The sequence below is a fragment of the Spodoptera frugiperda genome, chromosome 11 (assembly GCF_023101765.2).
Source record: "Spodoptera frugiperda isolate SF20-4 chromosome 11, AGI-APGP_CSIRO_Sfru_2.0, whole genome shotgun sequence".
Classification (NCBI taxonomy): Eukaryota; Metazoa; Arthropoda; class Insecta; order Lepidoptera; family Noctuidae; genus Spodoptera; species Spodoptera frugiperda.
The window spans coordinates 3,909,143-3,934,298 of NC_064222.1; the positions used below are offsets into that span (position 1 = coordinate 3,909,143).

Below are 25,156 nucleotides of genomic sequence, written 5' to 3' on the forward strand. Positions count from 1 at the left end.
GCCGTTAATTACCACCACACAAGACAAACAGAATGAATAACAAACGCGTTTGTAATAAAATGCGAAAACACATGTTCTGCTAATCGCGACAAATTACTTGACAGACGGAATTTATAAATCTTAATCACACCAATATGAAACGAGTACAATAGCGTACTTTTATCTGTAAAATTTCTTAGACCTGGCTAAAGCTTTCGTAAATCCAAAGATACTGTTAAGGAAAACGAAGAAATTATCACCAAAACACTTGAACGTTTCAACCTCAAACCTTACAAATGAGCACTGCTAAACGAAACACTAAGTTATTGAAGTAACGCAGTAAGCCATGATGTTCCAAGTTCACACACTAAATCATAAGCAGCCGAATACACCGGCGATTGCCATTGAAATGTGTATGATATTCGCCTATTATCAATGGCATGTCCCAATACTTTCACGCGCGGCGCGGTTCGGCCCGCGGTGCGCGCGCACCCCCTCTGCGCACGCGTCGAACTATAAAAGCACGCTCCCGCCCTCATTTCGCACAGACGCAAGTTGCACTCCAACATAGCGATTCCTGGAAGATACTAGTCTTCCATCAGCGCTATTAATTAATCTAGACTCAAAAAATATCTATTTCTAACTCTTTCTCTTTCACTTCTGTGCTAACTACAAATCAAAATGAAATCCATGGTGAGTACTTTTTTTCTGACGACATCATTTCCATTAACTGACCATTAATCAACCCAGTCACGGTGGTGTGACAGCGAGCACTTCATTCTGCCCCATTGTTCGGGGTGCTTGACATCATAATCAAAGAACTTATCAGCATCAATTCAATTATGTACCATTGATCACTTATGCAAATGATACGGTTCTGATCGAATGATAGTGCGCCCATGGGGCTTGCGATAGCTTAATTTATTATTGTTGCATCTGATATCAGGACAAGTCGGCGCACTTTGTTATTAGCTTAGCGCCTTGCCCAACATCCGAGCGGTCGGCCGAGTCAGGATACCTGACCTCTATACCGCACAACTAGTTCTAATAATGTTTATAATAGCCAAACATGATGTAATCGAAACTTAACAACAAAATAACACTATTCAAATATAGCATAAAAAGTGCATTAAAAAATTAAGTTAGTAAAGCTAATACAAATTAACATAGCTATAAATCTAACGAACCGCTAAGTGAGTAATTTCTAAATTGATCTAGTAATAGTGTTCATACGGCACATAAAAGTGAACAAGTACGCTTGTGTCGAAAACCAGGCGGCGCACGCGACTGCGCGCTGCGGGTCAGTGTCAGACACACACGTCGCGCTCTATTTCATACACACCTCGTGTTAGCAATGTCTTTAACATCATAAACAAATATAATTATGTCCAGATCCGCTACTAAACACCTTATTAGCGCTCATAATGCACATCCTGCTTGCAAAACTATGCAAACTTCAAATTCATACGCATTTTACTTGTTACATATTTCAATTGTTTCATATGTGTTTATGTCTACTAGAAAATCTACGTCTCTTTTAAATCCTCTTTCTTTCAATTGTCTTTTAAAGGATTTTAATTTTTAAAACGTAATTTTTCCGATTTCTTTCTGTGCCACACACGCACGTAGAAATTATATTTCCTCATTGTTACAAATTCCTAACTATCTAACAGACAAAAGTTATTGTGTTAATTTAATTGGACACGTCAAATCATTTCCTCCACGCAATCTTGGGTATTCAATAGCATCGTAAAATTTTCATATCTACTTTTCATGCCAACAATTATTTTGGTATTCTAATTTTGATGCAAGTTTTTCACAATTTTGATCCAATTTCCATAATAGTTGATACGGTAGAGTGAGTTACCTAAACCGCTTAATTTTCGGGTTGTTTACGTAAACGTGTGAGATCACGTGACATAGTAGAGTTTGTGAACTTGCGCAGTATCTGTGAGTGCATATTTTAGCAACGCAATGCGGTTAAGGTTCCGTACCGTCGCCCGTGGCTCGCAAAGTGAATCAGAGCACAAATAGCTCGCCGTGGCTCCCTGCCCCTGTCAATGTCACTCACTTTACCAATTCTACATACAAATCTCATTCTAACGCTTAGCTGGTAGTCCTTAGCCTAGATAATCCGTAGTGTAAAAGCACTTGAACCAATTAAAACTGACGTCAATGAAATTCATCCGACTACAGACGCAATACAAGACTGCCCCACGATGATACCTTTGTCCATACTAAACTAACTTATATTAAAGCTTTAAACCGAATGACACCTGAATGGCCACAAATAACTAGTTGAATAAACGTCTCATAAAAACGCACAATATCTGAGTCGCAAATTCAGTTGCTATTCATATCATTCAACACTGGAAAATCAATTAAGCGTAGGTATTTTTGAAAGAGGCAAGTCATGCAACTGCCCAAAAAAATAGTCGAGACATATCCAAACTTCGTGACAGTAGTACAAACCTGGAAATAATAGATTTATCCGTCATTAACTGATAAGAAAATATGCATTAGTTTATTTAAAGACAAAGAAAAAAATGTCGAGTGAAATCTCCACAAACAAAAGGGCAGGCTTGTAAACAAAACAATGCAAGTGTTTGTCGAGGGCCGAGTTTCATCGGTTCATGCTCCATTTGAGTCCACAATGTCAACCAGCTTTTACTATTCCACCTTCCACCTTCTCATTCACCTTGTTTAGCGATATTCGCATTTTCTTGTCATGGCGACACATTGCTCCTCTCTCTCTTCTCTCGCTCTTCTTTGCATTCTTTCAACAACAATAATCTATCTATCTTGTGTACCTATCTCTGAATGTTTCCTATGTTTTCATCCGACTCTTTATGTGTTATATTTTATGTTCTTCGTCTAGCAATGTAATTTCAAAAGACTATTGATTTCTATCTTTTATGATTAAACTTACTAGGCACTCCTAATCCACAATATTTAGTTGAACATAAATATTTGCGTCTTATTGTACTCTTACAAAACTAAAATTCAATTTTCATATCTCTGTCCATTTATTTCAATCTGCTTTTGATAAATCGACCTTTCCGTCGTAAGAAACTATTGCTTGAATAATCTCGGTCGATACGGTCTCTCCCACAACAGCACTAAAGCAGTCAGCTCTATAATCCCACGACTCGCCCTAGGACCACCCACCGACTTTACGTAACATTTCATTATGTAGATCGATCAATTTTCATTTCATCTTGCCATCACCGATTATAGTATCTGGAGCAGCATCTTAAACGTAGCCTGATGATAGGATCGTCGAGTTAATTGTCTGCGAGCTTTTGCTTTGGTCCTTAACTTATGAGTTTGCCTTTTGAACAATGTTCAGTTCATAATCGAGCTTCGCAATATGTTTTTGTCGGAGTAGTTATCTAAGTGGATCAGTGTTATACATGCGCAGCGCCACGCGCCTTCTCATCTTTGGTCTCGGAGGGTGTTCAAGCGTGACGGCCACTTAGCATGTTCTGTTGGTTCGTTTAATTGTCGATGTCGGTAGGCGCGCCTGAGCAGTGTCGCTAGCCTCGCCGCTCACCGCTGCTTTTTGCCGGCATTCCTTCGCGCACCAATTTAGAAGGGCAAGCCCACGCAACGCCCCACTGCTATATAATCAATATCCTAATTATGTTATAAAACGCCCACCGATATCTGGACATCAGAATGCACCCTTGGACTGTAACGTCACGTCCATTCGGAATTAAAAACTGTAAGAGGGAGTAATAATGTCCTCTTAGTTTTAATATTTGAATTCAATATGAACAAATTATTTATTTTATGACAGCATACAATAAATCCATCAATAATCCAAGAGTGCACGCGTTGAATATTTAGGATATTAATTACCATTCACCAAAGTTGTCCACATGTCTATTTAATATGATTTAGAGCCCAATAAACTAGTCGCCGCCGATTGTAAATTGTAGCCTGCCTAATTCACATCTTAATTTTTATTGACTATTCCGTTCATCAACATTAAATTATTCGCAAAATTCGAATCACCAGATATTATTATGCATTACTAAAGTTCGATTCTTCATGTAACTCTATTCAACTAGGTATGAGGTAGTATAATATGAAACAGATCAAATGACAAGCATAAAACCAGTTCAGTATAAATTTAATCGTCACATAACATTTAAAAGGGCAAATAATATACATGTAATGGTAAAAAATGCAACAGGCTGTGTGACAAGCGAGGGTAACCAGTTGCTGAATGTGACGGCTCTGGGCAGGTCCGGAAGGCGTGCTTCCTGCTCCTCGACCTTCAGCTGGCCTTCAGACCTTGACGCCATTCACTCAATGTACTTACTTTTATTTGGAATGGATCAAGAGCGAAAGCGTAGGCGACAATGTTGACACATGCGTTGACACACGGGCGGAAGCTTCGGTAGCAATCTGTTTCCGCGAACTCTCCGTTTTCTTTAATAATTCTTTCATTCATACGTGTTTTACATCGAAATCGAAAGTAATCAGGCCACTCGGATCAATATCGGCTTCTTAAAATTATGAATTAAAACTTTTGCATTCCATGAAATGCTAATTCCTTGTCAGTAATGAACAATACCTAGTTGCAGCGCGCGCTAGTTTATTTAAAAACCTCAGTGTAGGTAATAGGTAGGACACGTGACTGCAATCGCAAGTCGTTGACACGGAACAATATCTAAATGTTTTTTGTTAAACCTCTAAACTTCTTAAGCCACAAAGGTATAGTTACGTTACGGAATTGATCAGATAAAAATATTAATTTCGTAAGAAAGCGTGTTTTCAAGGGCGGCACATTTTCTCCAGATCTATCTACCCACAATAAGATTTTATGTGATTGCTATGAAGTAAAGCACATCGTGTACCGCGGACGTGTTTTGAAATTCAAACTTTGTCGTGACTGCAAACTTTTGGCTCGATACTAACCTGGCACACTTCGCTTTGTTTACATGACGTAATGTTTAAAATCATTACATAAAAATGTAATAAATGTTACGAAGTTTAGTAAACCAATGTTTAGTATATAGATACACAGAAAGATTTAAAATACAGTTGTATTAATATCGATCATGTTGGTATCATGAATTACTTTAAATTGCATCGATATGACCTGTCTGGCGGCGGTCAGCCGGTCACATGCAGTGCTGCCCACGAGCACGGCAGACCGCAAGCCCTGACATCGTTACGTGCATTACGTGAAGTTATCCCAGCGCCCGCCACAAATTCCTCACTCACGCACTCATCTCGTTCAATCTACATCAATTTTAACACGCCTCAGGTGACAATTAGGCTGAAGTAATTAATTACATTTGCATAGCTACAGTAACGTCACGCCCGCACAACGTGGCTCCAATTTACTTACAAAAGATTTTTTGTTTGTCTATCAAGCCTTGATACAATAAAATTAGCTCTGTATCGCAAATTTCCCATCATGTCGTTATATTTCTAGATCAAAAGCAGTAATTAGATGAGCCTTGTTTGTTACTAATTTCGAACTATTTGAATACTAACTAGATCTATGAAGTCATTATGCAATTTTACCTACAACTTGTAGGTTTAAGATCGAACTACGATCTGGCACAAGTAATACCTAGAAACTGATACAAGAACAGGATTATTTTCGGAATATAATAATAAGCTCAGTGTTCTGGCCGACAGGCTTAACAATCGTTTAACAAATTGAATTAGTGCCATGTTCAACAGGCCGAAACAGCTAGACCTGCAGCTTGGAACATTTATCGCCGCCATTAACATAAAGTTGAACTTAGACAAGGAATAAAAATAATATCTTAATTCTATTGCATAGAGAAACAAAGACGCATTATTATTAAAATAAAGTCACGCTATTAAAATGGACACAAATCGTTTAGTTGGCAACATAAATGGCACATAAACTACTGGAATTTAAATACATTAACATAAAAGATTTAGTTGCGTTTAATTGTTTGTTCGAGTAATAATGAAAATACGAATATTTTTTTACTATTTCATTTTCAATTCAAAAGAACAACACTTAAAAGCTCCACAAATCACACTATCTTCGGATTTGCTTTCTATAATCAGAGACTTTATGTAATGATCTCTCGGGCCCTAATCGGTGGCAATGAATGGAAACTCGATCGCATATAATGGCATTCTTCGTCCATGCTGTCACCACTTCTTGTTAAACTTGGTCCGTAGCATTGCCATAATTTACAATGACCTTTACTCACACCGACCACTACAATAAAGTGACAAGTTGAAATGCATGTAATGTGTGGGCTTACGGCTCACTGTGAATATATTATTACACCTTAAACAATGAACTTTAAAACAAAATAAAGTTTCTGCGTGTTTGCCATATTTACGGGAAACACAGTTTTTCAATAAACGATTTCTTGATACGGGTACATGTCCAGTTAAGAAATGCACTTGCCACATTTTGAAACATGGCCCTTAGCGATTGTTGCACCAATCGGTAGTGTACCTGGCTGCAGACAACACTGCCAGTTACCACGGAGACAGCCCGAGCCAGACCAGGGCCCGCCCACTGGGCCAAGCCTTCGCACGACTCTGCTCAGACACATTCAAATTGTCGCATTGTTTGTTTACGTGCGAATTTTATCATTCATATATTCCTATTGATAATACATTTTATATTTTGCTAACGGAATATTCAATAAACTCGTGCTACAGTAATATTCATCCATAAATATTCTTTGTCGGCATGTGTAGACATTTGAAAACGAATATCATATAACATAACAAAACCGACATCACACAGATAATATCACGTTTCGTATCTTTGAAGCGAATCAACAATAACAGACATTATGCCCAAAGACGAATGGCAGTCAACCTGAGACAATCTCTGCTCTAAATGTCGGTCAATGCTTTGCATGCTGTACTTATGATTGTGCCGGTCATAAAGTCAAGTAAACGTTGCGCAGTCCCCGACACCTGACCAGAACGGGGGCGACTTATCATCGACTACTCGAATTATATAAATATTGTATCAACTTGTCCAAGGCATAATGAGAGGGCAGGGAACAAGCACCGCGGCTTGCAATTAGATTCGGTGTACAGCGGCAATAACTTTGAATATTATCTCGTTAATAAAGGATATAGTAGCTCGAGCACTGCGCGCCGCTATAACTCCAGATCAGATAGACTCGCGCACAAAGCTAGATAACGATCTTTGTAAACGAAACTAGCTGTTCCACTACAATACCAATTGTGCTCCCGTCAAGCTATGCCATAACTTAACACTAATCACACAACTCTCTCTCGTCCACAGATCGTTGTTGCTTGCTTGGCGTTGGCGTGTGGCGCGCATGCGTCCGGATGGACTGGTCCTCCCGCCAACATTGCTCTGTCACAAGACGGACGCAACATCCTCGACACCCCCGAAGTAGCGCAAGCGCGTGCCGCCCACCTCGCCGCGCTGTCGCAGGCTAACCAGAACAACCCCAACCCCCAGGACGATGGCTCCTACGACCCTCGCTGGGACAACGAAGAGTACTGGCAAGGAGCTGAACAGAACAAGTGGAACGCTGCCCCCGCTGGCCAATGGAACGGTGCTCAGGCTCACGGACAATGGAACGCTGCCCCCGCTCACAACCAGTGGAACGCTGCTCCCGCTGCCCCCGCCTGGAACGCCGCTGGCCCTGCGCCCGCTCCCGTCGCTGAAACCCCTGAAGTAGCCCAGGCTCGTGCTGCCCACCTCGCCGCCCTCAACGCCGCCAAGGCTGTTCCCGCTCAGCCCCAATGGAACGCTCCCGCCCACAACCAGTGGAACGCTGCTCCCGCCCACAACCAGTGGAACGCCGCTCCCGCTCACAACCAGTGGAACGGTGCTCCCTCATGGCAGTCTGGCCAGGCCCAGCACCAGCCCGCTAACATCAGGCTAGCCAACGACGGCTCCGGCATCCTGGACACCCCCGAGGTCGCCGCCGCCCGCGCCGCCCACTTAGCAGCCCACGCGCAGGTCGCGCACGCCGCGCCCGCCCACCCCCAGCAGCACTGGTGAACTGATTGACTCCCTTCCTCTGGATTCCTGGACTATGAGCTGGCCCGTGACGCGTGCCCAGTGACCGCGTGTCGTGTGCTAGTTTTCTGTTGAGGTGTCTCTCTTGTTCTTCCTCCGATCTCTTCTTCTTTTAGGAATTATACAAAGTGCAAGTGCGTCAGCCTATTCTTTCCTGTGGCTTTTTTGTTACTTTTATAAGAAATTTCTATTGAACGAACTTTTTGTACATAATAAATAATTTGTATGTATGCGTTAATAACGAATTATATAGAACGGAATATACTATGGAGTTTAATTCATTATAATCGATAGCTGTTGTACCTGAGTAACATTCGCCGACAAGGCGAGCGAGTAACATAGCGATCTAATAAATGACGATAATAGCCCGCAACGAAGAATTGCAAATTACGTCAAGTGACGTTTACATCAAACAAGTTGTGATCGCATTCATATATCGATACAGAGATTAATATGTGGTCTGGATGCTCCCACAATTCAAAGTCAAGATCAATTATATTCAACTTAGAACCCTTAATTCAAGATGAATAAATCGTTGCGGAAATAACTAAATCATCACAATATTATGAATAAGTACCTATGTAGGATATCAATAGCAGACTTAGATACAAATACCAACAAGCTGTCCGTCCGCTATTCTCTCAACTGTTGAGGATAGCCGGCTTCCAATAAAAGTGCACGGTCAACTTAATGTAGGTACTCGTATACAAACTCTACGTAATCTCGTGCTACTGTAAATAATGTGACATCTGGAATAATTATATTCCAGATGTCACATTATTATTTATTTCCAGATGTCACATTATTTACAGATACCGATTACGGTAAGCACTATACATTAACAACACATAGATAATAAATCTAAATAGGTAACTTCGGAAACCAATCAATCTAAATTAGTTACACCTTAATTGGATTTAATTCGTAACTTTCGATACAATGTTAATGATTCGAGAGGTCACAACAACACTACCACCAGCAACTACATTTTATGACCAACTCATGCATGTACTCTGGTTATTAAATCGAAAAAATGAAACTAAAGTTAGTAGACTCGTAACTATAACGTGACACGCTATGACGAAACCACATAGATCTCTAAATAGATAATGCAACGGTTGAAGTAATTCTCTATGTTTAAATTATAAAAACGCAATAGTAATTAACGGAGCAAAACAAACAATTAATAATGTCAAACTAACGACTACTGCCGCCATCATTTATTTAAAACATTAACATAATGAAAAACAAAAAGCTATTGTTGATCCAACATTGTAAAAAACGAGCCAAAGTAATTTCAATTTAATCAAACAAAAACCCGCTTATCATTTACGATACCAAAGCTCTCGATACAAATCTAATTTAAAATAAATTACAGAGTAGCAAAGTTAAGTTCGGTAAGTAACGATAAAGCTAAGACTGACAATAATTACGAACGTGAGACAGGACGACAAATAACTGGAAAATGTATAATTTTGCCATCGAAAGCTAGCGATGGAGGCGGTGCAAGGTCGATCTATCAAATGATAGACGCAATCAAACGATTAGACCGCAAACATTTGCTTTGGAAAATTAGGTTACAAGCACCAATTTGATGTCCACTGAAGCGGTTTCATTGTGGTCGCACGTGCCGCAGCGGTACATTGCTAACAGCAACAGGAGACTCTGCAGACAATGCTGGTCTACCCGAGCAGGGAATTCGGAATGCGTCCTCGGAAATCACCAAAGGACATAATATTTAGAAAGGTAAGCAATTTAAACACTGCAATATAGGTGTTTTTTATTTCCAATTATTATTGTTCAAGAGATAATATCTCTGAAAGAGGAAGTTACATAACTGCATATCGTAATAAATACAATTCATCTGACAGCAGAACTATTGGGCTCAAGGTAAAGAACCAACGCCTTGGTATGTGTGGGATTCAAAATTACCGGCCAACAGGAGCAAGAGCGAAGTGAGTCACCATTTATATACTTGTATATCTCAGAATAATGCATGTACGTATAGTTTTATTTTATTTTTCAAATTATTAGGAAAGGCCACCTCTAAGAACTGCACAAAGATTGGAGGATGAGCCCAGCAGTTTTAGCAACGACCTTAGAGATTATCTCATGACATCCACGCTCCACGGACTCCGATACATTGGGGAACGAAAACTGACTTGGTTTGAAAGGTGCGATGCCAACGCCTCTACGTTTTGATCCTATGTTATAAGTACCTTCCATGATAATGCGTACTCATACGTCGTACTTCTTTCATCTTTTTTTTCCTGGTAAACGATGCATTGTCATGCTATTTTATGATTATTTCCTCACTCATCAATTTCATTTATTTACGCATACTATTATAAAAGCAATTTAATTCCTAACATTTTCAGATTCTTCTGGCTAACAGCATTTGGCTGTTCTTTAGTAAGTGCAGGATTTTTCATATTAAACATATACGCGAAGTGGCGCTCGTCTCCGATGATAGTCAGCATCAACCCGGAGAACATGCCTCTCAGCAACCTGCCGTTCCCCGCCCTCACAGTCTGTAACGTCAACCAGGCGAAGAAGACCGTCGCTGAAAGATATTGGGCGTATGGGTAACTGTTTCTCTAGGCAGCACCTTCATGCTTGCTAGAATTTCTTTTTTACCATTTTATAGCTCATTACTGTCGTGATTCACGAGACTTTCACAAAAGTGAAATAAAACATATTGTAGTTTAGTGTTTGTATTATTTTAGTGTTCGGTTATGTTTAGTGTGCAGTAAAGTAGTACGCTTTACGTCTAAGCACAATGTGGTTTGGTGTGTCTTACTTAATGAAACAAAATTTAATTAAATTAAACTACTGACAACTTATCATCTTGGAAATGATGACTGAAAATACTATTTGAATAATTGGCTTATTTGCTATTTAGCTTATTCATCCATAACACTGTTGCCTTGTTAACATAATTGTTACAAATTGCTTCAGTGAGAAACCAAGCGTTCAATTGTGTTCAAAACCAAACTGTTTCGTTATCCCTGTTCCATTGAAAATATTAAGGAAAATTAACTTAATATCTATAAAGACCTGAAGTCCTTGATACATTACAGGAATCCTGTCGACAAGAAGCTGCTTCAGAGTTTGTGCACCACGAAGGACGATTCTGAAATATTCGAGGATGGAATAGCGGGCAGGGCTGACTGGGACCATACCAGATCGTTTCTAATAAATGTTTGTTTAATAATAAATATTGCTTGTTAATTTGTGGCCAAAACTCCACGACATCACCAGATTTCACCTTTTATCTCTTCTCTTGCAAAAGTCTAGTATGAAATAAGTCTAATGTCTACCAAATCAAACCTATTAAATGCCACCATAAAACTCTACCTCTATAACATCCCATAATGACTCAAACTTTGTTATTTTTCCTGGCGTTTTGTAATTCGTTTTAGAGTAGTTTTGTCCTGTTCGCTTCAGGTGACTCAACCGTGCAGTGAAATGCTGGCGCAGTGTATCTGGGACTCCTCTGTTATGAACTGCGAGGACTTGTTCAACGCTCAACTGACGGACGAGGGACTCTGCTGCACCTTCAACGTGGTACACCGAAATAAAATGTTTAGGAACCCGTAAGTAACTGCAGTAGCCTAGCGTTTTCCTGTCACTTGTCTTGAATTGGTTTTCCATCTAATAGAGCCATTTTGTATTGTGTAAGTAACGTCTTGGCCACATTGAGGTTAATCAAAGTAAAAAGTAATTAATCTTCTTGTTCACAGTCGTTCTCTGAATGATCTGAACATAACATTTCCATCACCAGCCGTAGACTGGACACCCGAGGACGGATACCCGGCTGATGCTCCACCTGATGGCTTTCCTTGGAGACCCAAAGGCAAAAATAACACATTAGTATAACTATTGATGCTATTCTATACCTTACAAACTTATCTGTAACTTCTTGCTTTTTCGCTTCAAGGAATTGGCACCCACCATGGTCTCTCCCTGGTATTGGACGCTAATCTCGCGGAATATTATTGCGCTTCTACGAAAAGTGCTGGCTTCAAGGTTTGGTCTTATTTCAATACACAGATGACCTAGATCAAAATATGGATAATTGTAAATTCTAATGTTATTCATATTTTTTTAGATTCTTCTCCATAATCCTACCGAAACACCTAAAATAAGAAATCTAGGAGGTATATACGGTCCGGGTAGAGAGGCGAGAATTGCGATTTGGCCAAGGATATCAGATGCACAACCCTCTCTTAGATCTATCGATATTAAAAAAAGGCTTTGTTTGTTCTCAAATGAAAAGGAATTGGTATTTTTCAGGTAGGCATTCCTAAGACAAGTGAACTTACCTGTAAAGTGAAATCATCACGATTTGGATATTGTACCTATATATGTACTATGTACATGCATCTAGATAACGTCTGCTGCAACAACATGACTGTGGTTTGCTAGTCATTTAACCATAGCATTCCTTCTTCATTGTAAAACTTCACATGACGTAACAGTCATTAAAAAATCATTGCATAGGCACAGATTTATATCGATTACATCAAACTGTTCGATATTTCCACAGAACTTACACTTTGAAGAACTGTGAAATGGAGTGTGAAGCGCAAGCTATGTTGGACGTATGCAAATGTGTCTACTATTATATGCCCAGTAAGTAAGTTTACGAATTAAAAATTATCCTCATACTAAAGTTAAATGGTTACATTAAGTACTTGAAAACACATACTAAGTACTAACTTCTTTATTCTTACCTCTAAAGCAGGGGGCAACACTTAATCTTATGATCTTTAAATTGTGATGAGTTACAAGTACGTTGCCGATCCTCAGGGGATTTTGGCAATGAGGGACGGTGGGGGGGTAATTGGGGTCTCCGGTATCTTTACTCCCACTAAACTTAATGTTAAACGTTTTCAGAAAACAAATCCACTCGTATTTGTGGCAAGGCAGATGCGAAATGTTATACAAACATGAGCCTCATCATGCCTGAAGGTTGGTATAACGTACCTAGGCATGCCTATAAATTAATTCGCTGAACGAGGAATTATATTGCGGTCTGACTTACTTATTCATGTTTATTGGAATCAGGACGCGACATCACATGCATGGAGTGTCTGCCAGCATGCACGGAGATCGCCTACATGGAGAAACTGAGTGACGCGCCGCTGAAAGAGATGCTCGTGGCACAGCTTGCCAAGACCCTCGGCAACAGGACTCCTGAATACTTCACGTAACTTCTTACTAAGCTATATAGGTACCTGTACCTGGTGTCTAATCATATTACTAATCCATTTATTATTTTCAGGGAAAACATGCTGGTTGTGCACTTTTATTTTGAAGAGAACACATTCATGAGATTCACTAAAGGAGAAATATTTGGACTCACTGAATTCTTATGTAAGTCAGCGAAAGGCATTTTCAACCTTTTGTTACATATAGGTAAGCAGGTAGGTACCTACCTAACCTACCTACCTACCTAGCTGAAGGACGATCCAGATGGCCAGGCCATGTGAGCATTTTGTACTAGTATCTAAGTACATACATAAAAATACCTAAACATAGTTTTTTCTTTTCTTTGGACAAATTGTCGCAAGAATGACAGCAGAACAAGGGCCGCGGGTTCGAGTTCTAGGTTGGGTAAATTGAGCAAATCCTAAAGTTAAATACGTTTTAAATGGTAAATTATAATAAGTAGTGTATAGTTAACTTGTATGTGTTCCAGCCAACACGGGCGGCTTGCTGGGGCTGTGCATGGGGTTCAGCATGATGAGCGCAGTGGAGCTGCTGTACTACCTCACGCTGCGCGCGCTCTGCATGATGCGCCGCCGCCCGCACACACAGCCATTCGTTAAATAAACTTTGAATAACAACCCTCTTTTGTTTATATCATAAGTAGACTCCAATTGTTCTAGTCTTCCAACGGGTCTCGTGAGAGCTAGCTTACAGCTGTCATTAATAACTGATATCTATCTTAATATAATGTAACCAGATGACAACGACGATATAATTAAGAACACATTTGCTTTAACTAAAAAACTTTTATTATACTTATCTAAAAGTTATACAATAACTCAGTCTGTTCAAACTTTCAAAGACATTCCCTATTCGCTATGAATTTGTTTATATTATAGAGAGGTGTCATGGTGCCAACTGCTGATTTTCTTGAAAATAGCTATTACCACAAACCAGATAGTGATCAATATGGATAACATCCAACCTTTTATTAAAGAAGTATAAGCAAATGTGTACTTATACAATGTAAAATCCACTTAAAACCTAGTAAGGTATTCAGTGACTTACTGAGAATTTTCGAAAACCCGAATACTAATAATACTTTACACTGACAAAAAAAAATAATCCACTAGAACAAAATAAATACAAAAGTATTACAGATCCAATTTTTCACCAAAATTCCTATATGATCATTGAAAAGTTCTTTAGTATTTCAAAAACAACATTTTGTCTAAAATAATGTTATTTTTAAACACAAATAACATAGAACTTTTTACTTATTGTGTTATACAAAAGAATCATGCAGCTGGCAGATGACTTACTTGCTTGAAATATGTATGAACATGAACAGTCAATATCTTGACTTGGTATATAATGTACTACTGTCATCCACATTTATATTGGAGTTATATTTGTGGTGGCAATTCAACTTTTTTTTACAACAGGCTATACTTCTTGCAGTGAAGGAGCTTTACCATTATTTTCTATATTATCTGTGATATGTCTATGTCTGTTGTCGAGGTGGTCCCTGTTGTGGCGGTGCGGGGGGAGCAGGCGGCGCCGGCGCGTCCGGCGGCTGCAGCGTGCGCGTACGCCGCCGTGTGTAATGTTGCCACAACAAAATCGCTTGATCATCCATAAATTTGCAAACCTGAAAACGATTGACATACATTTATTGTAATACTGCTTGAAGTAAAAATCCGGGTTAAGCTATGTCAAAGTCAACACAATAAAAGATCCATAGGTACTATTACAAATATATTACAAACACAGAGACCTAGTTACCAAGTTATTTGTAAAGATAATATAAAAGCCACATACCTGTGCTGATACACATTCTCTTCTAAATGCTTCATGTTGTAGCAGCTCTAGGAAGTGGAGGCACATTGGGTACTTTAGATAGCGAGCATATTCTGGCTCCCGCCAGTATTGCAAGTAGCGGAGGTAGTTAATGAATGTAGCTTCTTTCAAATAACCACGCTGTGCCAAGACTGAAACATATTTCATATTCAAGTATTATTTCTAACGCAACGTAAGTATATAACTGTAAATAATAAGTTGTGCACACTTACAATGTATGTAGTTAGGGTTGGCCAAACATTGCACAAATTCTAGTTCAACTTGAAACCTTATCCTGTTTTGTTCTTCTGTTTCTGGCATTGCTGAAATACATACAACCTTTTGATAAGTTTCTTTATCAAACTAATAACATGAAAGTAATGGTGAGGAAAGTAAAATCACCATAAATACCTTTTCCAGCCATCATCTTGAAAGTTTTTGTGTATTAAGCGTGCACCCATCAAAATTCAATTATCTGACTGTGATGCTTTCTGTTAGCTGACCGTTTATGTTTAATTTATAGCTAGGTACACGCATAGCAAATTTATTATGAGCAAATAATAGTCTTCACTTCACCAACTCCAACAAACAAACGTCAAACAACGATGAGCGATGGATGTCAACGTCAAGTGGTCAAAGTCAACACTCAGTCTGTCAAATTCTACCTTTCTTCACCAAAGACAGAATTATACTGTTATTATAACCATTACAATTACAATCTATTATTTAAAAGTTTAAATGACCTCAATCAAGGATGTTAACGTAATTGTCCTCAATGTCCTCATGTTGTCCTCAAGTTCCTCAACCCTCATCCACCTACTTTCTACCACTAGTCTATGGAGCTACCCGCCCCTTCTAGAAAGTCTGTCAATTTAATTATAGTTTATGGTAAGTCACGTCATCGCGATTATGTCGTATTGTCATTATCTCAGTTGATGTTATTCTATTCTAATTAGTTAAATAATATAAATACCTCCAGTGTGAAGAATTTATATTAATTTGGGTCGAGCGCATGTTTGTGTGTTAAAGTGTTTGAAGTAAAGTGTATTTTAGATAAGCTTCGAATTAAAAACAGTTACAAAAAATGTCTCGTCCAGGCCCCACTTACGTGAACCCTAACAAATTGTTCGAGGATGACGATGTTGACGATGACACATTCGTTAACAGTTTTAGATCAAGAATTCCACCTCCACAACAAAGCAGACCTGCACCTTCTGCGTACGGAAGTCAACTTTCCGCATTAGAACAACAAAGACAAGCCATGCTACAAAGACAAAGAGAAATCGAGCAACGGACCTTGGATTCATCCTCACGCAGCATAGGCATATTGCGCGAGTCCGAACAAATAGGCATCGCCACTGCTGAAGAACTCAGCCGCCAGCGAGAGCAACTACAAAATACGAACAGCCGTCTCGACGAAATTAATACAAATTTAAACCACAGTCAAAAACATCTAAATGGTATCAAATCAGTTTTCTACAGTTTCAAGAATTACTTATCTGGTAAACCAGACCAAACACCTAGGCCTTCTCCGAGCACTCGAAATGCAGGACCTAGCAGTAAACTGAATGATACAATAGATAATCTGACGTCACAAGCCACTGGTGATGACCACTTCAGATCACATCCGGCCACAAGGTTGCGTGAATTAGATGGCAGTGCTCAGATGAATGCCCCTATAAGTGACAGCCAGCGCTTTAACCAAGTACTGGATGCTAACCTAGATGAAATGGTACACACCATCTCTAGACTTAAAGGCCTTGGAATTGCTCTTGGTGAAGAAATTGAACAGCAAAATGACCTCATAGACACAATCCAAGATAAAGTTGAAGATGCTGACATTAAGATGAGCAAGCAAAACAAACTGATGAATAAAATACTTGGTAAATAATAGTTCACATTCCTTTTTTGTTAATATTGAACTAAATGCACCAGCTGAAATTTCAGTCAAACTTATCACATGGAGGGGTGCTCAAGTGCAATATTTAATAGTATCAGCATAGCCCCATATTTGTATAGACTAGAGTATAAACTGATCTTTGGAAATGTATTGTATATTATTGCTATACATATGTCTATAAGTATAATATTTCCAGTTGGAAACACTAGCCCATAGTAATGTAAACACAATAAAAATTAAGGAGTGTTGGTATACTCCTATTATAATGCTAATGTATTTCTATAAACAAACATGTGCATAAAATTTTGCAGTTGCCTAGTTATAATTAACAATAAAGCTTCACAGCAAAGCAAATCATTTAGATTTTATCCTGTTATGTTTTATATAATAAATAGGCACTGTTACTATTAGTTAAATTACTGGGAAATATGTCTGCACTAGAAATAGTTTTATATTTCAATATGTTTAAAGTAGTCAAATATTGGAATTAAATGTAGTTTTTTAGCCTTACAATAACCAGACCTATAGACTTGACTACAAAATGGAAATGGGATTTTGTACTTCCTGAAATAACCATTAAATTATTTTCAATGTGTTATTTGTTGTTGTAAGCAATAATTATTCTATTATAATGTACATACTTTTATAGAGTTTATTACTATTATTGTGCTATGATTGTGTTTATTTTTGTGATGTGAATTTAGAATCTTTATCAAGAGACTTCTCATTTATTTTTTAACAAACAATTACTATAATCAGTCTGAATTACCATTGAGCCTTATCTGCCAATTAATTCATACATTTTTATCAAAAAAACTAGAGAGCATGTGTAACTCATATTCATTATCTACAAAAATATTTGCATGCATGAAATGTTGCTGTGTACAGTGTATATGTATGGATGTGGAAATAAAGAGGTTCTTACAAAACCATGTTATTTCATTTGGATAATAAATAAAATTCTATTAGTATACACAAGGTCATACTAACAACATACCCATAAATAATTCTAACTACATTATTAGATCTACAGGCAAAAAATCATTTTTTTATGGTCTGAGCCGGTAATGTAACAAGTACAAGGATCACCTGATTATAATTTGTCTTAAAAAATTAGCAGACAAAGAGGTGAGTTGTAAAAGAAGTTAAATTAATGACAAAGACCTTAATTAATTTGACCTATGTATGTACTAGATACTTAAAGTACATTACCTTGACTAGAAAAGATAAAAGGTATGTTATTTCAATGAAAACAACTCTGTATTTATACTCATTGTATTTATTAAAGAAATAATGGAAGGACAGCAACTATGTAAAGAAATCACTATAATGCTGCTGGTATATAATTTATAACAAAGAATACAATCAAATTAATATGCTTGATCTACAGTCTCCAAAATCATATCATTGGCATCCACATCATGAGTTTTCATGTGCTTTTGTAACACTCTCTGGTTTTTCAGTTTCTTCCCACAAATGTTACATGGCAACTCTTTGTACTCATGGCATTCTAAATGTATTTTCAAACCAGTGGCTGTAGCAAAACCTTTGAAGCAAAAATCACATTTGTAAGGTCTATCTTTGGTATGAGCATGTGCAGTATGCACCATTAAGGAATACTTGGATGGGTAGCTTCTTTCACATCCTTTGTAGGTACATACAAAGGGCCGGGGCTTACCCACTCCTGTGTGAACCAAGCTGTGGGCTTTCAAATAAGCTGCTCTTGTGTATGTCTTTGGACAATGTGGACATGCATATTTTTCTCCATTGTGGGTCTTGACATGCATGTTTAAAGTTGATCTAGCAGTGAATCTCTTCCCACATGTTACGCAGACATACAACTTGCGATTGCTGGAATGTGCTACACGGAAATGTTCCTTCAATGATTGCCTGGACTTGTAGGTCTTGTGGCAGAAACCACATTTAAACTGTGCAATATCTCTGTGTGACTTTAGATGCTGCCTTAGTCCACCAGAAGTGTGGAAGCTCTTTCCACATTTAGCACAGAGATAATTTCTTATAGCATCATTATGCCTCGCCATATGATACTGCAAACCATATAAGCGAGTAAAAGACTTGTTGCATATAGTGCAGCTGTAACGCTTCTCACCTTCCATTCGAGGGGGCTGCTCTGCAGATGTTATTTCGGTTACAGGAGGTAAAGGCGTCAATTTGTTATCAGATAATGTGCTATCAAAGTCTAATGTAGGATGGTTGCTGAACAGTGGAACATCATATTCATGGTCCTGATAAACAACATTTATGTCAATTGAATCTATCTCAGTCCTTTGCAAATGAGTAGGAGATTGAATCATAAGTATTTGTGATAAAGTAGAATTTGCTTTTAGACAGTTCAACTTGAAATCGTATGCAACTAAAGCTGTAGATACACATGAAGAACATATCCCTTGTGGCCAGTTTTCTTCGTCATTATTCTCCAAACAGTTAAGGAAGACCAATATATCAATTAATTTGACTTTAATCATCTCATGTTCAATCAAGTCTTGTACGTTCATAAACATCGCTGTATCCGATTCCGAGAGACAAGTACGACAAATGTTTTTTGTCAAAGGCAAAATTAAACCTGTAAACTCCATTTTTAATCGCTAAGATTTCATTTATAATCAGTGTTACTTTCAACGATGTGAAAAACATGACATCACAATCACCACATGGATCCACGCTCGCTCGTTTTCATAAAAAAATATTGACAATTCAGTACCTATTCAGTGATGTCATAGTGACATTAGTTTTTTTTTAACGATAGCTTTTTCACTTTCTGATATAATTGGCACTAGGTTCTTTTGGAGAAATGCTTTAAGCTTTACTTTGATTAAATATCCTAATAATTTCAAATCAAAATAAAATCACTTTGGCGTACGTATACGTATGTGTATGTAATCTATAATTATCTAACTAACTTAATTTGCAACATTGGTTATTTTTACTAAAATTCATTAACAAAGAAACAAGGCATCTCTAATAACTATACTCTATGGAATGGAGCATTAAAAAAAGAAACTACCATTTATTTTATAGTCTGTGACGTTCTTTTGACGTGTGTGGTGCGTCGTGGGCAGACTGGAGATTCTCCAGTTTTATCAATATTATAAAATATTTTCATGATTTGGTCACCAATATCCATTGTTAAGATCAAAGTAATTTATAATACTTTCTGTAGAAGGTTAGTAAAAGCTCTTACTGTGGAAATACGTAATGTGAAAGTTCTAACCTCTACCAACCGGACAACACCTTTTATGAACCATATTTCTACTAAAATATTAAATATTCTTTATATTTTACCGTATATATTCGTGAGTGTGAGTGAGTATTAATACGACTGCTCTGTTTTGTAGGTAAATCAGTATAACAACGTAAACATGAGTCGTTTCTTTGCGACTGGTACTGACTCCGAGTCTGAAAGCTCGAGCGAGGACGAGCCAGTAGTACGCGCCCCCGCACCCGTCTACACGGTGAGTTTATCCTCCATATTAATTGATATATCAATTGCCAGTACAAAATTCTTTCAAACATGATTTGATTTGTATGAAGAAACAATTTAACATAACACATCTTCATGTGTCATCACTGAGATCTGGTGATTATTAATAAATACCTTGCATCGAACGAAACATGTTAAATAATGCCTGACATAGTGAACAAATGTTAATGAATATGTGTAAACAAGTAGTGTCTACATTATTTAATGACCTTGACTCCATCTGATGGCTCCAGATATAAATGTATAAATGTAATAGGTAAACTAATAAGTCTGTTTCAGCAAACTAATAGGTTTATTATATTAATAAATAAATACATAAATTAATTACTACTGTAATAATGTACACACCAATTGCTTTTCTAATAAAAAGTTACAAAATAAGCTTAAAATTATCATCACATTGGAATTTGTATGCAACAATTTCTTCTATACAAATGCTTATGTTTTATATTCCTAGCATTTCAATATATTGTGGTGAACTACAATTTCAGCATTATGTCAAACACAATCATCATTTGTTAGCTAATCCCAATTTTGATGATTTGTTATTTTCTTCATACCAATTTACAAATATTACGTACATATAAAGAAATAAAATTTTGAATTGAGTTTGTATTATAATTTTCTAATGGCATGGTATTTATTTGTCCTCCAGACTCTAAGATTTGAGATCATTCATCTTTGGTTTAGGTGTTTGAAATTATAATTTCTATCCTCAGTTCAGTGACGATGAGGAGGAAACGAAGCGCGTTGTGCGCTCCATGAAGGAGAAGCGGTATGAGGAATTGGAGGCCATTATCCATTCCCTGCGTAATCACCGCAAGATCAAGGACTTTTCTTCAGCTCTTGCTTCTTTTGAAGAGCTCCAACGAGCTTATACTCGTGCTGCACCTGTTGTACTCAAAGAAGAAAATGGAGTTGCTCCGAGATTCTTCATTAGAGCACTTGCCGAGTTGGATGACTGGGTGACTGGAGCATGGAATGACCGTGATAGCAGAAAGGCCTTGTCTAAAGGCAACAGCAAGGCACTGACATCGTTGAGGCAAAAATTAAGGAAATATGCAAAAGACTTTGACACTGAGATGTCTAAGTTCCGTGAGGATCCAGATCTTCCTGATGATGATGAAGAGCGTAAAGGTATGTATTGTCTTATCTAATTAATTCATAATATACATAATAGATACTTTTCAATAACAATATGCATTGTTAAAGGAACATACTTTTAATATTTTGTTTTATTAGGAAGTTGTGTAAATTAATCTAATTCTATTATCGTATTGTTATTTAGACACGTCATCCTCCGACGAGTCTGATGACGAAGAGAAGGTGAAGGAGAAGCCGCGAGTGCGGTCGGTGCAGCCGGAACCACCACGCCGTCCTCCTCCACAAGATGACGAGTCCTCAGACTCTATGGACTGGGGCTCCAGCTCCTCTGATTCCAGCTCTAGCTCGGATGACGAAAACCGTGGAGCCACCACCATCCGAGAACGATTCTTGAAGAGAAACACCGAAAGGGATGAGGATGAAGAAAGAGACAGGCGCAAGGCCAAGCGTCGTGAGGACAGACGTGATGCCAGGATTGGTAAGGTTAAGAAAGACCAAGCTGATGATGGAGGCGAATGGGAAACTGTCAGGAAGGGTGCTGCCACCTCGGATAAACCTAAGATGTTTGCCAAGGTAACAAATTGTGATTTATTAATTGTACATGTATACATGATAACGTTTATTTATCATTATTAATATTTTTTTATTTCTGCTGTAGGATAGTGACATTGATGCAGCTCTGGTAGTAAAGAAACTGGGTGAAATCAGCGCAGCCCGTGGTCGCAAACGTACTGATCGCCGTGCCCAACTGGAGCTGTTGCATGAGTTGCGTACTGTGGCTGCAGCCCACAACTTGGGTGATGCTCTCCAACTCAAGCTGCGCGCCGCCACCGTTGCTGCTCTCTTCGACTACAATCCTAAAGTGTCAGATGCCATGAAACCCGAGTATTGGTCAAAACTCGTCGAAAATGTGGACCACATGGTCACCCTACTTTTAGCTCACGAAGATATGCAATTGAGTGAAAGTATCACTGAGGAAAATGAATCACTAGTGACTGCACCCTTCCTCGTTCGGGGTTGCCTGTTAACTGCTTTAGAACGACTTGATGACGAGTTCACTAAGCTGCTTAAGGAGTGCGATCCTCATTCTAATGAATATGTTGAAAGATTGAAGGACGAAGTTCGCGTTTCTACACTAATTGACCGTGTGTGCCAAGTGGTCGAACGTGACGGCACTCCACAAGAAATTTGTCGTGCGTATCTCCGTAAAATTGACCACTTGTACTACAAGTTTGATCCTCGCGCAGTGCGCAAGGACCTTCCTCCTGGTGAGGAAACTACCATCAAAAAGATGGAAAAATTCTGCAAATATATTTACGCTCACGACGAGACTGACCGACTTCGAACTCGTGCCATCCTGTCACACATCTACCACCACGCCCTGCACGATAACTGGTTCCAAGCTCGAGACTTGCTCTTGATGTCACACTTGCAAGAGACTGTTCAACATTCAGACCCGAGCACTCAGATTCTGTACAATCGTACTATGGCCAATCTAGGTTTGTGCGCTTTTCGAAGGGGCAATGTTAAAGAAGCCCATGGCTGCCTAGCTGAACTTATGATGACCGGTAAACCCAAGGAACTGTTAGCTCAAGGTCTGCTACCTCAGCGTCAACACGAGCGTTCTAAGGAACAGGAAAAGATAGAGAAGCAACGCCAAATGCCGTTCCACATGCACATCAACTTGGAACTGCTTGAATGTGTGTATTTAGTGTCTGCCATGCTGATTGAAATTCCATACATGGCCGCCCACGAATTCGATGCTCGCCGGCGCATGATTAGTAAGACTTTCTACCAGAATTTGCGCGCAAGTGAGCGTCAGGCTTTGGTAGGCCCGCCCGAATCCATGCGTGAGCATGCTGTGGCTGCCGCCAGGGCGATGCGCCGCGGAGACTGGCGTGCTTGTCTCAATTTTATTGTAAATGAAAAAATGAATGCCAAGGTATGTATTACCATATTTATTAAAAAAATACATTGAATGTTAAAACTTTCGACTGATACAATTAATTATTTTTGATATCTGTAGGTTTGGGACCTGATGGTGGGTGCTGACAACGTGCGTGCTATGCTTGGTCGTCTGATCCGCGAGGAATCACTCCGCACCTACTTGTTCACTTACGCCCACGTGTACGCTTCACTCTCGTTGCGTTCCCTGGCGGATATGTTTGAGCTGCCGCGCCAGCGCGTGCACTCACTCGTCTCCAAGATGATCATCAATGAGGAGCTGCTGGCATCACTTGACGACCCCAGCGAATGCGCCATCTTACATCGTTCAGAGCCAACTAGAATGCAAGCTTTGGCATTGCAGCTGGCTGACAAGGTAAATTATACATGCATGCAAACTTATATACGAATTGAAACCTTCCCATCTGTCGTAAACAAACTTGATCGAAATAGATCATTCATTATCTATTCTGATCCCAATTTAGTTTCTTTTTATAATAACTATCGTGAGACAACTAAATTAGAAAGTAAAATGCTATTACAATCTGTATCTGTACAAATAAATAATACGATTTTGAATATTCACAGGTTGGCAATCTAGTGGATTCGAACGAGCGTATCTTCGAGAAGCAAGGCTCGTTCTTCCAGCGCGGCGGAGCGGGCGGGCGCGGCGAGGGGCGCCAGCGCGAGCGGCCGCGTGAAGGTTGGAATCGGCGCACGCGCAACCGGCGCCGTGACGACGAACGTGGGGACGACTAGCATTACTATAGGGATTTAAAGAAAACCAGTCGATTTGTCTTATAAATGCAATACAATGGTACTTTCAAGTATCTTGTACATGACTGTTAAGTCTATAAAAAATAAATCTTGCGGGAATATCTGACTAAACTTGATCGTCGGCTTCTTCTTTTTTCGACATCTGTATATTATTGTTTTCGTTTCTATAAATAAAAAAATCAACGTTTGAATTCTGCAATCTTTTTGTTCTGGTGATGCCCAGGAATTAAAATTTACCATAAATTTAAAAGTTTTTCGATTGATATTGTCAGATATTTTCGCACAGTTATAGACAAGTTAAAGCAGACGAACTCTACTGGTTTTCATTATAATCTGTCACAACAATCCAATTGCAACTTCATTTGTATGCGGTTTTTATAAGTTTATAGTATTTGGAACAACATTTAGTTCTGTCCAATATTTTATAGGAGGTTATAAATATTTTAAACTATGTAAGTGGAGAGAAAAGGTTAGCTTTCATTTTATGTCGATGACAATTTTATGAATATAATGTAAACTCTATTTACTTAGAACAGCAGTAATAGAAAATAGAATATTAATAAAAGAAATCGTTCAAACTTATGAAACTTATAATATCTCCAGTTGCATTGTTACTTTTTGTGTAGTCTCCCCACAATCCGGTCGTTTTAATAAAGAGACTATATCTCTGTATCCAAGTCTTTTATTTGTATGTTTCATGTCCAATGGTTTTTGTTGTAAAAAAATAATAAACCAATTTCTTCAGCATTTAAAAGGGCGCGGGAAACGATGGGTCGTAGGTCCCATTTCTGACTTGCAATAAGAAGTAATTAGCATAACCCATGAAGTACAAAGTGCAGTAAGTAAGTAACATAACAATGTTAACATGGTG

At 38.6% G+C, this 25,156-nt stretch overlaps 6 protein-coding genes across 8 annotated transcripts; 4 read left to right on the forward strand and 2 right to left on the reverse strand.

The window, feature by feature from the left end:
* Positions 1 to 504: 504 nt before the first annotated feature.
* LOC118274730 (pupal cuticle protein) lies at positions 505 to 8,269 on the forward strand. The gene is made up of 2 exons (XM_035592414.2): positions 505 to 672; positions 7,256 to 8,269. The coding sequence occupies exons 1-2, from the start codon at positions 661 to 663 to the stop codon at positions 7,985 to 7,987; spliced, it is 744 nt and encodes a 247-aa protein (XP_035448307.2). The 5' UTR covers positions 505 to 660; the 3' UTR covers positions 7,988 to 8,269.
* Positions 8,270 to 8,888: 619 nt separating this feature from the next.
* On the forward strand, positions 8,889 to 13,857 carry LOC118274725 (pickpocket protein 28-like). 3 transcript variants are annotated; one of them, XM_035592408.2, is made up of 14 exons: positions 8,889 to 9,751; positions 9,877 to 9,960; positions 10,040 to 10,179; positions 10,384 to 10,584; positions 11,086 to 11,206; positions 11,453 to 11,601; positions 11,749 to 11,861; positions 11,946 to 12,034; positions 12,117 to 12,301; positions 12,555 to 12,640; positions 12,905 to 12,979; positions 13,076 to 13,217; positions 13,293 to 13,384; positions 13,710 to 13,857. In XM_035592408.2, exons 1-14 carry the CDS (start codon positions 9,680 to 9,682, stop codon positions 13,841 to 13,843), a joined length of 1,683 nt encoding a protein of 560 aa, XP_035448301.2. In that variant the 5' UTR covers positions 8,889 to 9,679; the 3' UTR covers positions 13,844 to 13,857. The 3 variants fall into 3 exon arrangements, with proteins under 3 accessions (XP_035448301.2, XP_035448300.2, XP_035448299.2); XM_035592407.2 differs by having other exon boundaries at positions 9,880 to 9,960; positions 10,384 to 10,590; XM_035592406.2 differs by having other exon boundaries at positions 8,890 to 9,751; positions 10,384 to 10,590.
* Positions 13,858 to 14,017: 160 nt separating this feature from the next.
* On the reverse strand, positions 14,018 to 15,674 carry LOC118274731 (mediator of RNA polymerase II transcription subunit 31). Its single transcript, XM_035592415.2, has 4 exons — positions 15,470 to 15,674; positions 15,292 to 15,381; positions 15,041 to 15,210; positions 14,018 to 14,870 (listed from the first exon to the last, which is right to left on the reverse strand). Exons 1-4 carry the CDS (start codon positions 15,483 to 15,485, stop codon positions 14,724 to 14,726), a joined length of 423 nt encoding a protein of 140 aa, XP_035448308.2. The 5' UTR covers positions 15,486 to 15,674; the 3' UTR covers positions 14,018 to 14,723.
* A 258-nt stretch (positions 15,675 to 15,932) lies between these two features.
* Positions 15,933 to 17,887, forward strand: LOC118274728 (synaptosomal-associated protein 29). The gene has a single exon (XM_035592412.2). It carries the CDS (start codon positions 16,143 to 16,145, stop codon positions 16,947 to 16,949), a length of 807 nt encoding a protein of 268 aa, XP_035448305.2. The 5' UTR covers positions 15,933 to 16,142; the 3' UTR covers positions 16,950 to 17,887.
* Positions 17,888 to 18,219: 332 nt separating this feature from the next.
* On the reverse strand, positions 18,220 to 19,714 carry LOC118274726 (gastrula zinc finger protein XlCGF26.1). Its single transcript, XM_035592409.2, has one exon. It carries the CDS (start codon positions 19,553 to 19,555, stop codon positions 18,329 to 18,331), a length of 1,227 nt encoding a protein of 408 aa, XP_035448302.1. The 5' UTR covers positions 19,556 to 19,714; the 3' UTR covers positions 18,220 to 18,328.
* Positions 19,715 to 19,974: 260 nt separating this feature from the next.
* On the forward strand, positions 19,975 to 24,957 carry LOC118274724 (eukaryotic translation initiation factor 3 subunit C). The gene is made up of 7 exons (XM_035592405.2): positions 19,975 to 20,142; positions 20,315 to 20,431; positions 21,180 to 21,597; positions 21,749 to 22,137; positions 22,223 to 23,506; positions 23,591 to 23,884; positions 24,097 to 24,957. The coding sequence occupies exons 2-7, from the start codon at positions 20,339 to 20,341 to the stop codon at positions 24,265 to 24,267; spliced, it is 2,649 nt and encodes an 882-aa protein (XP_035448298.1). The 5' UTR covers positions 19,975 to 20,142; positions 20,315 to 20,338; the 3' UTR covers positions 24,268 to 24,957.
* The last annotated feature ends 199 nt before the right edge of the window (positions 24,958 to 25,156 follow it).